General features: G+C 32.3%; 1 protein-coding gene across 1 annotated transcript in view; it reads left to right on the top strand.

Moving 5' to 3' along the window:
* CCDC178 (coiled-coil domain containing 178) overlaps window positions 1-15369 on the top strand; it is a 630290-nt gene that overhangs the window by 84099 nt on the left and 530822 nt on the right. The window contains exons 6-8 of the mRNA XM_074277537.1: window positions 10441-10463; window positions 12085-12179; window positions 13948-14133. Coding sequence (XP_074133638.1) covers window positions 10441-10463; window positions 12085-12179; window positions 13948-14133 — 304 coding nt within the window. The remainder of the gene's footprint in view (window positions 1-10440; window positions 10464-12084; window positions 12180-13947; window positions 14134-15369) is intronic.

Here is a 15369-nt window from a genome sequence, read left to right as displayed (position 1 = left end):
CAATGTAATTTTGATTGTATATTTATAAGCTGTTAAAGTCTGCCATTGATTATCACTCTTTGAGTTGACCTTTGAAAGTTATAACTTTGTATTGTTTTCAAAATGATTTTTTACCTTTCAAAAGGTATCTTTATCTTTCAAAAAGATTTTTTACCTTAAAGGATCAGTGCTCAGAAAGATAGGGAAAAGCAAAGGAATTTGAGAGAAAATGAAGGGAATGTTCCTTAATACAGCCCAGGTATATGAACACAGCTATCATATTATTAACTCATAATATCACCTTGCTGTCCCCTAAAACTTGTTTTTTTCAGACCAATATATCTAACCACATCTTCCCCATTAACTACTTATAAAGTTAATTTTTTGAACACATTTAAGACTTTACATTTCTCCCTACTGAATTTTATAATGTTAAATTTATTCCAATTCTTGAACTTGCCAAGGATATAAAGAATTTTTTTTTTTTAGATACAGATTGTCATCCAACATGCTTACTATTCTACCCAGCTTTGTGTCTTATGTGAATGTAGCATCCATGACATTTATGTCTTTACTCAACATGACAGGGCCAACCACAGATCTCTAGAACACTCTGCTAGAGATTTCCTGCCAAAGTGATATTAATAATTACTCTTTCAGGCTGACTATTCAACTTATATGAAATCCATGCAATTGTATTGTTGTCTAATCCAAATCTCTCTTTTTAACAAAATATTATACTTTATCAAATACTTTGCTAATATTTAGGGAAACTCTGTTGGTGGCTTAAATGGATAGAGTCTGGGGCATATGAGTGATGGGGATGGAATCAGGTCACAAAGATCTGAGTTCAAAGCCAGCATCTGACATTTATTAGCTGTGTGACCCTGGACAAGTCATTTATTCCGGTTTGCCTCTCTTTACTCATCTATAAAATAAGCTTGAGAGGAAATGGAAAACTCCCCTAGCCATCTTTGCCAAGAAAACCTTGAATAGGGTCACAAAAAGTCAGACATTACTGAAATGAATGAGCAATACCAAGAAGTCTAGTGAACAATATAATGGATGGCTTTCTGGATCATAAGAGTGTTTCTGTCTTGATTTTAGACAGTTTATCTTAGATGAAAACTTGTGTTTTCAGTCCCAATGGCTCCAAGTATTTATTGAGGAAAATTCTCGACATTTAGGTAGAGATTAGGCTTTCTATCTAATTTTGCATTTTTGAAGGGTTGTAGCAAAATTCATTTGATTGAAAAAAAATTCAGTAGTGCAACAGCATGTTCTATTACTGTGTCTTTGGATTGGATATATGAACACTACAAGGGGAAGCTGCAAAAGAGCTGACCTTTTCTTGGAACTTTTCTCATTCTAAGGTCTAATGCCTGAAGGTGTTTGGAGAGCTCATAACCCTCTTCTATATTCTTCTTATCTATGGCAGGTCAGTGCTGACCTTCTTTCTCAGAAAGCTGCTCAAATGCAAAATTTTCCCCAACCTCTCAAATGAATCATTTATCAGTTCATTTAATAATTTATAGATGATGCTTGGGTCATGGTCACGTTTCTTCATTCCATTCAAACAACACATTTCCTGTTCAATTTTATTCCAGTTAAATGACTCTTCAAACTTAGCTTAAAGCCTATAATTGAACTTCATTGTAAGTGAACTTCATCCACTTACTTTAAGTGAAGAAAGATTTAGTGAATCTTAATCCCACCTTCCACTTATGTATCCTTTTGAAATGTCCTTGATCCAGCTTTTTTGTTAACTTTCAAGATGAAACTATTCTAGTATCTGGGCTTCAAAAATTATTGTCCAAATTTTCTTTCATTTTCCCTCCTAATAATTCAACTTTTAAGCTATTTCTTTATGCCAGATTTTGTCAAGTCTCCTAAAAAGTTTCCTTATTTGGTTCAATTCTTTCTGTTCTCCTACTTTTTCTTCCATAAACTTTTCCTATGGAAGCCAGAAGTAAATTTCTATATTAAGCTTCATTTCTCAAATATAAAAATTTATAAAAATATAAGTCACCCTCCAATGTTTAAAAGATCAGAGGATATGTACAGGCAGTTTTCAGATGAAGAAATACAAACTATCTGTAGTTATATGAAAAACAGCTCTAAATTACTATTGATTAGAAAAATGCAAATTAAAACAATTTTGAGGTACTACCTTATATCTATAAGATTGGCTAATATTACAGAAAATAAATGATAGATGTAGAAATAACTGTAGGGAATGTGGAACTCTAATATCTTGTTGGTAGAATTTAAAATTGTACCCAAAAGGCAATAAAACTATCACCCTTTGACCTGGAAATATCATCTGTATTCTCAAAGCGGTTAAATAAAAACAAAAAAAGAAAAAGACTTATTTGTACAAAAATATTCACGGCACCTCTTTTTGTAAGTGGAGAGGATGCCCATCCCAGTGGTTTGTGAATGGCCAATCAGGATAAAAAGATGAATGTTTAAAATTTTTTACATGTAATTTGGAAAAAATAAAATATTTAAACTACAAAAATTAACAAGTTCTATCTTTTTTCTTTTCTATTTTGTCTATTTCTTTTCTAATTTCCTTTCAATGCTTATTTAATAATTTTCCTAGAATTTTTTCATTCTTAGTTCATTAATTCTCTGTTGTTTTTTTCTGTTTCTTTATACATATTTTCAGAGAGGCATTTTTTTTCTCCTTATAATGCTTTGATTGCATCCCCATCACTTTGACAATTTGTTGTCTTCTTAATTATTTCCATATATTGATCTTTGACCATTTGCAGAAATCATTGCTTAATCTCCATTTCTATTTTTCCTTATCTTTCCCATATGAGTTACAGTTTTATGTATAGTAGTTTACAAAGGTGGTACTTAATATCTCTGCCTTTTAAAGTAAATATTTATAATTCCTCTGTGCTCTAGCATATGCTACATATATTAAAGTCCCATAAGACACATTTCAATAATTAGGAGAAAAAAGCCCCTATTTTATCATATCACATTGATGAGACAAATATGTTTGTGAAATCTATACCAGAGATGAATAAAGTAGAAAAAGACAACTATAGGCCAATATCTTTATGATAATTGATGCAAAACATTTAAATAAAAATGTATCAAAAATACAGAAATATATCCAAAGAGTGTTTCACTTTGGCAAGTTGGAATTATATTACATATGTAATAATCTTTTAACATTAGGCAAGCAATTTACATAATGAATAATATTAACAAAAATAACAAAATCTACCTTTATATCAATAATGCACAAAAGATCTTTGACAAAATAAATAATGCTCATCCATAGTAAGACTCTAATAATATAGGCAAAGAAAAGAGTATTTAAATATAACAGAGTATATCTAACAATAGCCACTATCATTATTTACTATGGACAAATACCCAGAAGCTTCTATCTAAAATATATGCATAATTTTGGCTTGTCCTCTTGTTATAATTACAAAATTTCTCATGAAAGAATTAAAACAAGTAAAATAAAAATCAAACTATTACTGTTTTAGCTACAAAGAATTACCTAAGAGACTAATTGATACAATGAAGCTATCAGCTTAGTTTTAGTAAAGTGTCAAAATATAAAATACATTTTAAAAATCAACATCCTTTTGATATTAAAGTTATGAAGGTCATACAGAAATAATGAAAGATGAAATTCCATTCAAAACTATTTTAAAATGCATAGAATAAAAAGAAATTTATCAAGATATACTCAAGTTCCTAGTATATAGTAGGTGCTATACCTATAGATATATATAATGAGGTTAAGATTTCTTTCTTAATTCCCAACCTCCATAAATTCCAGTGGGAGATATCCGGACTCTCCCAGCCCCCATCGGATCTGAGCTAACTTGGACTGTCCCAGCCCCCATTCTAATGATCTGCTCATGTTTCCCAACCTCCCCCCTCCCAAACAGCTTCCTCCTTATCTGAAAAACTCATTGAATTCTATTCAAATTCTAACCCTGGCTGAAACCCAGACAGGAGCCAATCTGAGACTCCACCCACAGATTCCTTCAAGATTACCAAAAGCCCCCCCTTATAAAAGAGGGAAACTGGAGTACACTCTTTGCAGGAGTCCCAAACATGGCATGTTACGTCGGCTGTGTCAAGGGTTCCTGTCCACCCGGTGCCAGCCCTGGCCCTGGTGTCTTTCTACCTTCTAACCTTACTTCCAAACCCCATAATAAACCCCTTTTATTAATCTAGGTTTTCAGTCTGTAAATTCCTTTACAGGGGACTCTGTGCCGCTACTAGACCTCATTTAACTTTGTATCCTTGCACCGAATCCAAAGGGGTTGCAGGGGAGCTCTATTTGACTCCCTGTACCCCAAACCTGCCACTAGACCTCAATTAAGCCTAATTTCATTTAGGTACTCCTTACCTAATTCTCATCATATGTATATGTCTACTCATGTGTGTATATATATATATATATATTCACAGATCAGATTTGGGCTGAATTTCTTTTTTTTGCATAGTTTTATAAACTCTGTTGGTTTGGGATACCATCATATCTGTATTTTAATTCATAGAATATCTTCATTTTGATTATTTATAATTTGTTTATGTGTATTAATCAAACTGGGTAGCCAGATAGAGTAGTGGTAGAATGTTAGGTGTAATGAGCACCATTCATTTTCCTGAGTTGAAAACTTGTCTCTGACATTTATTAGTGGTGTGACTTTGGGCAAATCCCTTAACCCAATTTGCTTCAATTTCCTCATCTGTAAAATGAGTCAGAGAAGGAAATGGCACATCTTTGCCAAGAAAAACCCCAAATGGGGTCTTATAAAGTTGAATATGACTGAAACAACTGAATATGGTAAGTTTATCAGTCTACCAATCTATCTACCTAATGATGCATAAAGGCTGTCTACAACTATGAACATTATACATAGTTGTATATATTTATTTGTACTTATATAAATAAAAACACCGGGTGAATTAAATTACAAATTTAATTCCTTGTCAATTAAACTATTCATAGTTTACTTTATAGAACTAGACAAAATATCAAAATTAATTTGGCCAAAAAGTATAGAATTTCAAGTAAAATATTGATTAAAAAGTATGGATGAAGGAAGAACAGTACTTCTAGACTTCTTATTATGTGCTAAAGCAATAATCATCAAAATCATTTTACTTTGATTAAGAATTAGAAAAGCACATTAGAACAAATTAAAAAGGAGAGAACTAGAAATTATTGAATAAAGTTACAGTGAACATTATGTACAAAATCATAAGTTGTTTGAGGAAGATTTCCCCATTTTGGTGAAAACTACTGGGAAAACTAAAAAGTAATGTGGCAAAAAAAACCCTTTTCCAGTGGTCCTCAAACTTATTAAATAGGGGGCCAGTTCACTGTCCCTCAGACTGTTGGAGGGCTCCTGTCCACAGGGTGCCAGCCCTGGCCCTGGTGTCTTTCTACCTTCTAACTCACACTCTGTCTCTGCCCCTCAGCCCATTTGCCATGACCTGGTGGGTGCATAAACGTCCTCAGTGGGCTGCATCTGGCCGGCAGGCCATAGTTTGAGAACCCCTGTTTTAGACTATCAATTTATATTTTATACCATAATAGATTCCAAAAGGCACATACCATATATTATAAAAGAATTTAAAAAACACATACAATCCAAGTTTAAAGAGTCAAGTATTAAAAAAAAAAAAGAAAAAAAAGAAAAAAAAAGAAAGAAAGAAAGAAAGAAAAAAAATGAAAGGAACTGCCTTTCACAACTTTGACTAAAGGGGGAATTCTTAACCTATAAGAAATATATAAGACCAAGAGACATTTTCCAGTACATAAGTAGTAAAAGTATATCATTTCCAAAAGAAGAATTGCAAATTATTAAGTGAAGAATTGCAAATTTTTAAGCATCATATAATGTGTAAAGTTGAAATAAAATTAAAATGATTGAAGTTTTATACTCAGGAAATTGACCAAGATGACAGAAGACAGAAGTAATACTGGAGAGTCTTCAGGAAGATAAGCCTACTGTTGGTAGATTATTGAATTATTCTAACATTAGAAAACTAGACTTATGTCCCTAAATTATTTATACTTCTTGATCCCAGAGATTTTCTCCCAAGGAAATGAAAGGCAAAACAAAGACCCATAAATGTCAAGATGCTAATCTTTGTAATAATGAAGAATTGGGGTAGGGGGCAGAGAAGGTAATGTCAATGTCAGATATTTGAAGAATTCCTGAACAAATATAGCATTACAACGTTAGGAATATTATCATAGTGCAAGAAATTATGATGGAGGAAATTAAAGAAACTTGGAAGTAAATTTTATTAAATGGAGGAGACTGAACTATGTAGATTCAGGAAAACATTGTATGCAGTGATGATTGGAATTCAAAGGAGTAGGGGATTCTGAGAAGAGGGAGGAGTAGATTGTGGTAAATTTTAAGCTCTCCAGATTTCCCCCACAAATAGAATAAATTTGCACATCAATGTGAAATTGACTGGTGAAAAATCAAGAAGACTAGGGGCAGAACTGGGGTTCTCCAGGTATAACTCAAGGAAATGTGAAGAAAGGAAGAAAGCTCCCAGATTAGAGAATAACATGTGTGAAGTGCAAACACCACCAGATTAGCTCAACAGAAACATCAAGTGGAGAGCCCTGAGGCAAGCTGGATTTGGCCCAAGCTTCATTTGGAGCCTTGGAAATTTTTGCCTCCCAGACTGCTAGAAAAGTTGAGGATCTAAATCTGGGAAGACTGAGTGAACTTCGGTTGATTTAGGAACATCAGGCTCCATAGTCCTTTAAAAAGTGGCCCTGGAATAGAAGGAACCAACACACCAATTGAGTGCTGGAGACTGTGGGGTAGAGAAGCTGTTGGCTGTGGGCATTTGCTGGAGGGTAGATCTTTAGGTTTGGGGTTCCTGGTAAGAGTGGAGAGCTGAAGGGTAGCTTGAGTTACCATTTCCCCACCCCATTATTAGAGGTGTTTACACCAATACTTCTTTAAAAAATGAACCAGCAAAGAATGAACCCCACCTTTGAAACAAATTATGGGAACAAGGAAGATGGGAGTTCATCTTCACAGGAGAAAACTAAAGTAAAAAAAGCTTTTATCCCAAAGAGTAATGCAAAATGACTCCCTGCCCAGAGAAAATTTATAGAAGAACTGAAAAAATAATTTAAAAATCAAATGAGACACGTTGAAGAAAAATTAAAAGAAAAAAAAATTAGCAAACTAGAAAAAAAAGAGTTATGGAGTCTCAAAGATGAAAATAATTCTTTGAAAATTAGAATTGGATAAGGAGAAGCCAGTGAAGCTATAAGAGAAGAAGAAATAACAAAACAGATTATAAAGAATGAAAAAATAGAATAGAATGTGAAACAAAAAAGTGACAGATCTGGATAATAGATCAAGAAGAGAAAATATAACAATAATTGGGCTGCCTGAAATTTGTCACCAAAAAAAAGAACCTTGACACAATAATGCCAGAAATAATCCAAGAAACTTGTCATGGAGTGATAGAACATGAGGGGAAAAGTAGCATAGGAAAAAAAAAAAAACTCCTTCAATCACCATCTCACTTTGTGGAAAAGACATAGGAGTATTACTGCCAAATTTCAAAATGCCCAGATCAAAGAGAAAATTTTGCAAGAAACAAGAAAAAAATAATTCAAATATGTTGGTGCTGCAATTAGAATTATACAGGATTTAACAGCAGCCACAATAAAAGAATACAGATCTTAGAATCATATCTATTGACAATCAAAAGAACTAGGTTTGTGGCCAAAAATGTCATATCCAGAAAAATTGTAATATTGAATAAGAAAAAAGGACATTCAATGAACTTGCAGATTTTCAGGACTTTCTATGAACCAAACTGAACTTAAAAGAAAATTTAATATATTTAGAGCCAATATCAAACATCAATTTCTAGTAACTCAACATAGACATTTTTTTAAATATGGGAAATGTATACCATATGTATAAGTTTTACATCAAATATACAGTAACTCAGAAGAAAGTTTGGGGTAGAATTAAGGTAAAAATAGTAATCATGCTATACAAAGGAGGCGCAGTGGAAGAATACACAGAAATATTAAAAGGGGGGAGAAGGATTTAATAGTTCTTAAAACCTATTCACATTGGGGGAATGGGTTAAATAGGAAACATTACATATATATACCATGAAGGATATAGCACTCTCCAAAATCTATAAAGAAATAAGGGGGGAAGCCAAGGGTGAGGGAAGAAGATAAAAGAGGGATCCATGGGTGGGGGGAGGTTAAGTAATAGCAAGGCAAGTAAAGGAGCAGAATTAAAGCAAAGAATCAGCAGGGATGGGAAAGATATATATATATATGGGGGGAGAGGTGGGGATTGTATATATGTATGTTCATATATCTACATAAGTATACATAAATATATCTTTTCTTAACTAGATAGCCTGAGTGGGTGGGATGAAAGAGGAAAAAATAATAAAATAAAAAAGTTGAACAGCAGAGAACAAAAGAACAATTTGCAAGGAAATAAAGATGGACATACATGAATATAATTTCTTCTACCTATATATTACCTATATATTACATTATATAGAATATACTATATAATAATTATATATATAATTGTATATATTATATATATGTATATGTATATATATATGTGTGTGTATGTATATATACATATATACATATATATATATATATGTATATATGTATATATACATACACACACCCCATACATACTTTCTTGATTTGGTAATTTGTTGTTATATATTTTGAATCCTCCCTGATTTTCTCATGTATCTGATGGGTACATGAAGATGTTCTCTTTTGTTTTATTTTGTTTTGGTATTTATTTTCTTTTTCTTTTTTTCTTATTCTGTTTTTTAAAAAATAAAATAAATTTAAATGAGAACAAAAAAGTTGAGTGCTGTGTGATTATAATATCAAATTTTGGTCCCTGAGAATAGATGAGAAAATGTATCAAATGTATCATCCTTTTTGAGAGATGGGCAGCTATGGATGCAGAGGTCATATGTTCTGTTAGACTTTCTTGCTTTTATATTTGCAGGTTATTTTTAACTGTTTTTTGTCACATAGAAAGACTCAATAAGATTATTTAGAAGGTCTGTCTGGAAATGACTGATACACATATAAAGAGCATGAGTAAATTTTTAAAGTCAAAAGGAGTAAAAAGACATGATATGTAAGTCTTTATTCTCTTGATCAAGAGAAAGTGATGAATGTGTTTTAGATAAATTTTATATGGATTTCCATGGCAAATTTAGGAAAGAAGATGGGCAAGATCTTGCAGGATAGGCAGGAATGGATGATGTGTAATCTACAAGTTGGGAGAAATGCCAACACTGATGAATCCAAAGATACATTACTTTTTTGAGTGTCTTATCTCACAGGACTGGGACACCCTAGTGAGAAAATGTATATAAGTCATATTATGTACTTTAAAGTAATGTAAAATATCAGCTTTTTAATTTTAATTTTTAAATTTAATTTTATATTATTATTAATTAATTTTTTGTTTTTTAATCCTTTTGGATTCTTAGTGACCCCATTTTGAGGTTTTCTTGACAAAGATATTGGAGTGATTTCATCTCTAACTTATTTTACATTTGAGGAAACTGAAATAAACAAGGATAAATGACTTGCCCAGGATCACACTGTTAGTGTCTGAGGCTGAATTTGAACTCAGGAAATCTCCTTGTCTCTAAGTCCCATCCACTCTGCCATCTTCCTGTTAAGTTACACTGTAAATATAACTTTTCATTTTAACTTAAGCTTTAACAAAGTTAAAACTAACTTGAGTGATGATTTTAGAAATAAAAATACAATCATTTTTTGATTGTGTGAATGAAATACATTTAATCTTGATTTAGCTATCTACTTGGCTCAGTTTTCTCATCTACAAATTTTTTTTTTTTTTTTTGAGGCTGGGGTTAAGTGACTTGCCCAGGGTCACACAGATAGGAAGTGTCTGAGACCAGATTTGAACTGGGGTCCTCCTGAATTCAAGGCTGGTGCTCTATCTACTGCGCCATCTAGCTGTCCCCTCTCATCTACAAAATTGATGTTCCATAAATTCTCTTCTAACTTTCAAACTATGATCTTCTAATCCTATGAAAATTGAATAATTTATAACACAAAACTCTCATTAACCTGAAATATGACAATCTTAAGTACAGTAGTATTTGTTCAAGTAGGAAGGGAATCTTGTTTAATGTAAATCCTCTTGACTTTTCAGTATGATTTTATCACTTTAAAAGGACTTTTTAAACAAGTTTGAGGTGGTTTTCTCTGTGTCATGATTTCCATCAATATTAAAGTTTTGCAAGCCACTCTGACAACTAAAATGTGAGTAGTTTTCCTTTTAGAGCAATTTGTTGCTGAGTTTTGGGACAAGTAGTTGTGATTTATTTTCTCATTTGATAGACATTTCTATTTACTATGATATTTTATTTTTACAGTTTGAATGTCTCCTTCGGGAAAGGTAAGAGCTATGCTTGCTATTTTTTATTTTTGGTTCATGTTGAAGTCACATGGAAAAGGCTGATATAAAGCATGTGAAAATTTTCTGAGTTGTGTTGACATATTCTGCATCAGGAAATGCTAACTCTTTTAAAAGCATAGCAAGCTAGAAACTTGTTCCAAAATGATCTAGAATACTAAACAAGAATTAAAGGAAGATTTGTCAGTTGAAAAGATTTCAGTAAGCATTTAAAAAGTCAACAAAAATGAATATGAAGAAAAATATTCAAAGTGTGTATTCAATAAATCTGTTAAAATATTTGTAATTTGCATAATACATTTTATCTTTTTGAAATGGCTACTGGACTTTCAGGAGAGAATGATGATTTGAATAATGAACTTCATCATTCCTGGTTATAGAAAATCATAATAGACTAAAAAAATTAACAAGCTTTTATTTACTGTGTCTGTGGCCTAGGAAGGTAACCAAATAGTGCAGTGTATAGAGCCTAGGGCCTGGATTTGGAAAGATCTGAGTTCAAATGTGACATGTGATTTTGGGCAGGTCACTTAAATCTTATTTGGTTCAGTTCTTCCTCTGAAAAATAAGTACACACTGGAGAAGGAAATGGCAAACCAATCCATTATCTTCACTAAGTCCATAAGATCACATAAAGTCATTCATGACTGAAAAGCAAATCGCCACGTGTCCTAGGCACTAGACTAGATCCCAGAGAAACAAAGTCACAAGTTAAAAAAGAGCTTATTTTTCTAGGATGGGATAAAACTGTAAAATATATTAAATAACAATCTGAATATAACAATAATTGATTTTTAAATTCTTACATTTCAATCTTATCTACTTTTTAAAAAAACAAGCTTTGTTGATCAAGTGAAATAGATTCATCTTTATGTAGACAAGTTATAAAAATGATAATGAGGCAGTCAGTGCTATAGTTAAATCATTTCTTAAAATAATATGACTTCAAATATTTTATTGGCAGCTTTTGGCTTTTATACTCGAAAAACCTCTAATCATGTGCTTTTCTATATGTGTCCAGGACAATTTTATGATAATAGGATGAGAAGTTTAGACCAAAAAGGGACCTTTTGTTTTCTACGGATGAAGAAACTGAGGTCTGCAGAGATGATCTTACTTGCCCCTTAAGGTTACTCAGATGTGAAGTAGTAAAGAAAGCTCTTTAAAGCTCTTTAAAGCAAGCACTTTAACATGCCCAATCCAGAAGCCTTTCACTTTTAAATTGCTTATTAATGAATTACTTTGGAGGATAAGCTTATCAAGCATTTTTTTCATTGAGTTTCAATTTTGTTTTATCTATTAGCAAAATTTTTTCTCTTATGCAATTTAACCTTTAATCTTTCAATGAAGCTCAAGGGAAAGATGATCCCATAGAAGCTAGAACCTTAAATTTTCACATGATCATATCAGCTTTGCAATTCATTTGAGGTATATTTTCAGGAGGATATATAGATTAATTCAGTTAAGGGAAATGAACAAGTAACCAAGCTAAGTTCATTTGGTAAGAGTCTAAAAATTCATTTGATTAGGGATTCTTTATTTTTTTAAAAAAGAAAAAAAACAAGCCAATATTTCTACTGAATAATTGCTATATTCCATACAGGTTTGAAAGCCCAATTAGGGTGCAAGAAATTGAAGGATATATATTCCCCAAGCCTTCAGATTTTCATGCAAGATTCTTCACAAAAGAAGATGGAAGTAAGTTAAATATGATTGATTACAAGTATTTATTGTGAGTATTACTGAAGTGTTTCCCTGCTCTTAATTTAACATTGTGTCAGCTTTCATAATAATTATATCTATCCTTTAAAATGTAATTTTTCCGTCTACTACTAAGAATTTCAACTATAAACTGAACAAAATGAAGAAGAAAAAGGGGATAAGCATTTATGTAGCACTCTTATATGCCAGGCTGTATTGAGCACAAAATTAGTGTTCTCTCACTTGATTCTCACAACAATCCAGTTGCTATTATAATCGCCATTTAATAGTTGAGGAAAATGAGGCAGAGATTGAGTGACTTGACTATGGTCATACTGTAATATCTAAGGTCAGATTGAATTTGTGTCTTCTTAACTCTGGCCCAGCATTCCCTCCACTATGCCACCAGCTCTCTCTGAATAGTCATGTAAAGATGAAAATTTATTAATAGAAACCTCTCCCTCCTCCTTTTCTCCTTTCCTCCCTTTCTCCCTTCTTCCCTTCCTCCTTTCCTCTCTCCTTTCGCTTCTCCTTCCCTATCTTCCTAATAGATTAGGTGGAGGATTCTCTTAAGTGTCATAGAGCTGTGTTCTTAGTCTTTTCCTTTTAATTATTTTTTAATTACTTAATGAATACTAATAGAACATAAAGAGAGGAAGAGTTGGGACACTTCCTTTCCTGCTCAAACATTAAGCAAACACATTAAGCAAGGCCTTTACCTTGTTACTCCATAGCTTCATGTGCTTACTCCTTTTTTTTTTAACTTCTACTATGATCTTCATGTTTTTTATCAGTTGAATGCAGTTTTAACCACTGAACATAGGGAGCTTTAGATTATTCTCTGCATCCCTGTTTGTCTGTGACCTTTTACTATTGCCAGCTCTTCCAGTTGCTTATCAAACATGGTTCTTCTTTCTTGCTTTTTGGGATCAATCCTAAAAATAACTAGTTACTATTTCCAGGTTATTTTTCTCCCATAATCATTCCTCCTATATTTTAAGTTTCACTAACCAGAATGCTAGGCATACATAACCATAATTGCAGATGTCAACAAAGTGGAAACTTGATAAAGAGCAAAATAAAAATTCAAGACTATATTAGCAAGTTAGGATATTGTGCCAAACATCAGAATGAAATTCACCAGGGATAAATGAAAAGTCCTGCATTTAGGTTAAAACAAATAACTACACAAGCATAGAGTGGGAAAATGTATCTTAAAAGTTTATATTATAAATTGTATTTAACCACAAACTCAATACAAGTCATCAGTGAGATGTAACTTTCATAAAATTAAACATACTCTATAGTATCATTCTAGTGCATTGTGTTCATTTTCAGTCATTGAATTCTAAGAGAGACAGTGACCATTTGAAATGTGTCCGGAAAGTGTGACGCAAATTGTAAAAGATCTGGAAAAGAGAGACATTTGAAAGAGTTAAGGCATTTAGCCTACTGTGAAACATTTTAAAAGAAATAGAAAGGAATATTGGTAGTTATTTTCAGATATTTTAAATGATTATATAAAATGGATTAGAGAATCTATATATTTCCAAATGGGAGTATTAGGATCAAAGTTTGGAATCTACAGAAAGATAGATTGTGTATTAACAAAAGAATAACTTTTTTGGCAAGTGTCTGTACAGAGTAGGTGGGGAGGTCATAAGATCTATGTTACCTATCTCTCAGCATCACTGTAAGTATCAAAAGAGATTTGACATCCTTGAAATCCTTTACAATTATCTGATGTTTCTATTATTATTTTTAGATTTAAAGGATCAAACAGTGACTGTGTTAGCAGATGCTATTCACTTGATCAGGACCCTTGAAACTGACCGCAAAGATGCTGAAGATGCTTTAATAGAACAAAGATTAAGGAAGAGACTCATTTGCAGTAAAATTGATGGTTTGTCATTTTGGAGACTTCAAAAACTTCCTTTTGCTGTGCAGCAAGGTACCAGAATGAATGCTGAAAGAATTCTTTATATAACAGTTAGTTATTATAGAGACTGGAATAATTAACCAGAGTCCATAGTGTAATTACATCAAGTATAACAACTCTGTTATAAATTTGGATTTCCTTGTGTTTACACTGCAAAGCACTTCCAGACATCTGGACACTTTTTTTCAGTGTTAGCTACTTGTAAAATATGTTTAGATTCTGTGCCCTTCGAGATGATTGCCAATTGGTGGTATAGCCTGAAACTCTTGGAAACTCTGAACCTTAGAGGTCAGATAAAGAACTACTGTCATTTGTTTTTTTATCTGTAGGAGCTGAAGTTAGATTAGGGGTCCTGGGAAATTTTAATTTGAGGAGACCAGAAAATCTTAAATTATTCAATATTTATTTTTTTTTCTATTTTTAAGTAGATTAGAAGCAGTTATCTACTTGTCAGTCTTCCTTCTAGTCATCTGGGCTCATTCTAGAGATCAGATTAAGCCTCTAAAGCAGCTCTGGATTACAACAATTCTTTAGGGCTCACCCCAGGTCATATTGATATTCTTGGAGAAAATCTATGGCTGACCTCCCTCATATACTTGGAGATCTTTGGTGAAGGAAAGCAACTTTGAGAGAAACTAGTTAGTTACTTGTTTATAGTTCTATTGAATTATGTATTATTCAATTTAAATATGCAAATATACTTAAGGATGTTTTTAATATTAAATGTCAAGATAACAAGAAAAAATAATTTTAAGAAAAAAATGAACACAGCTTGAATGAAATAAAAGGATCACAAGATCATAAATCAAAAGCTCAGAAGGATCTCAGATGCTTTCTTGTCCAATCCCTTCCATTTTATAACTAAGCAAACTTAAATCCAGGGATTTATCTAAGGTTAAAAAGAAGCTAGGATTCAGAACTAGGGTTTGAACTCAAGTCTTCTCACTGTAGGGGTCCGTTTATACATTACCTTAATAGGCTTGAAGACTAAATAATTCACAGGGATCCCAAGAACGGGGGTAAAGAGAAGACAGATATTTTATCATCATTTTAAGAGATAAGGAAATTAGGGTTCTGGGAGATTAAATGATTTATTTCTGGTCAGAACACTTTTGGCAAAATTAAATAATTATTGAGATAGTTCTACTTTTTCCATAATGAGTCTTCATTTATCTAGGTGAATGATGATTATGTTAGTGGTCATGAAAATGTTAGTAGTCATGAAAATTTATTGATTTTATTTTTTTC

The sequence above is a fragment of the Sminthopsis crassicaudata genome, chromosome 1, assembly GCF_048593235.1.
Source record: "Sminthopsis crassicaudata isolate SCR6 chromosome 1, ASM4859323v1, whole genome shotgun sequence".
Lineage (NCBI taxonomy): Eukaryota > Metazoa > Chordata > Mammalia > Dasyuromorphia > Dasyuridae > Sminthopsis > Sminthopsis crassicaudata.
The sequence above is the reverse complement of the archived record's forward strand: the minus strand, read 5'-3'. Positions and strand labels throughout refer to the sequence as shown.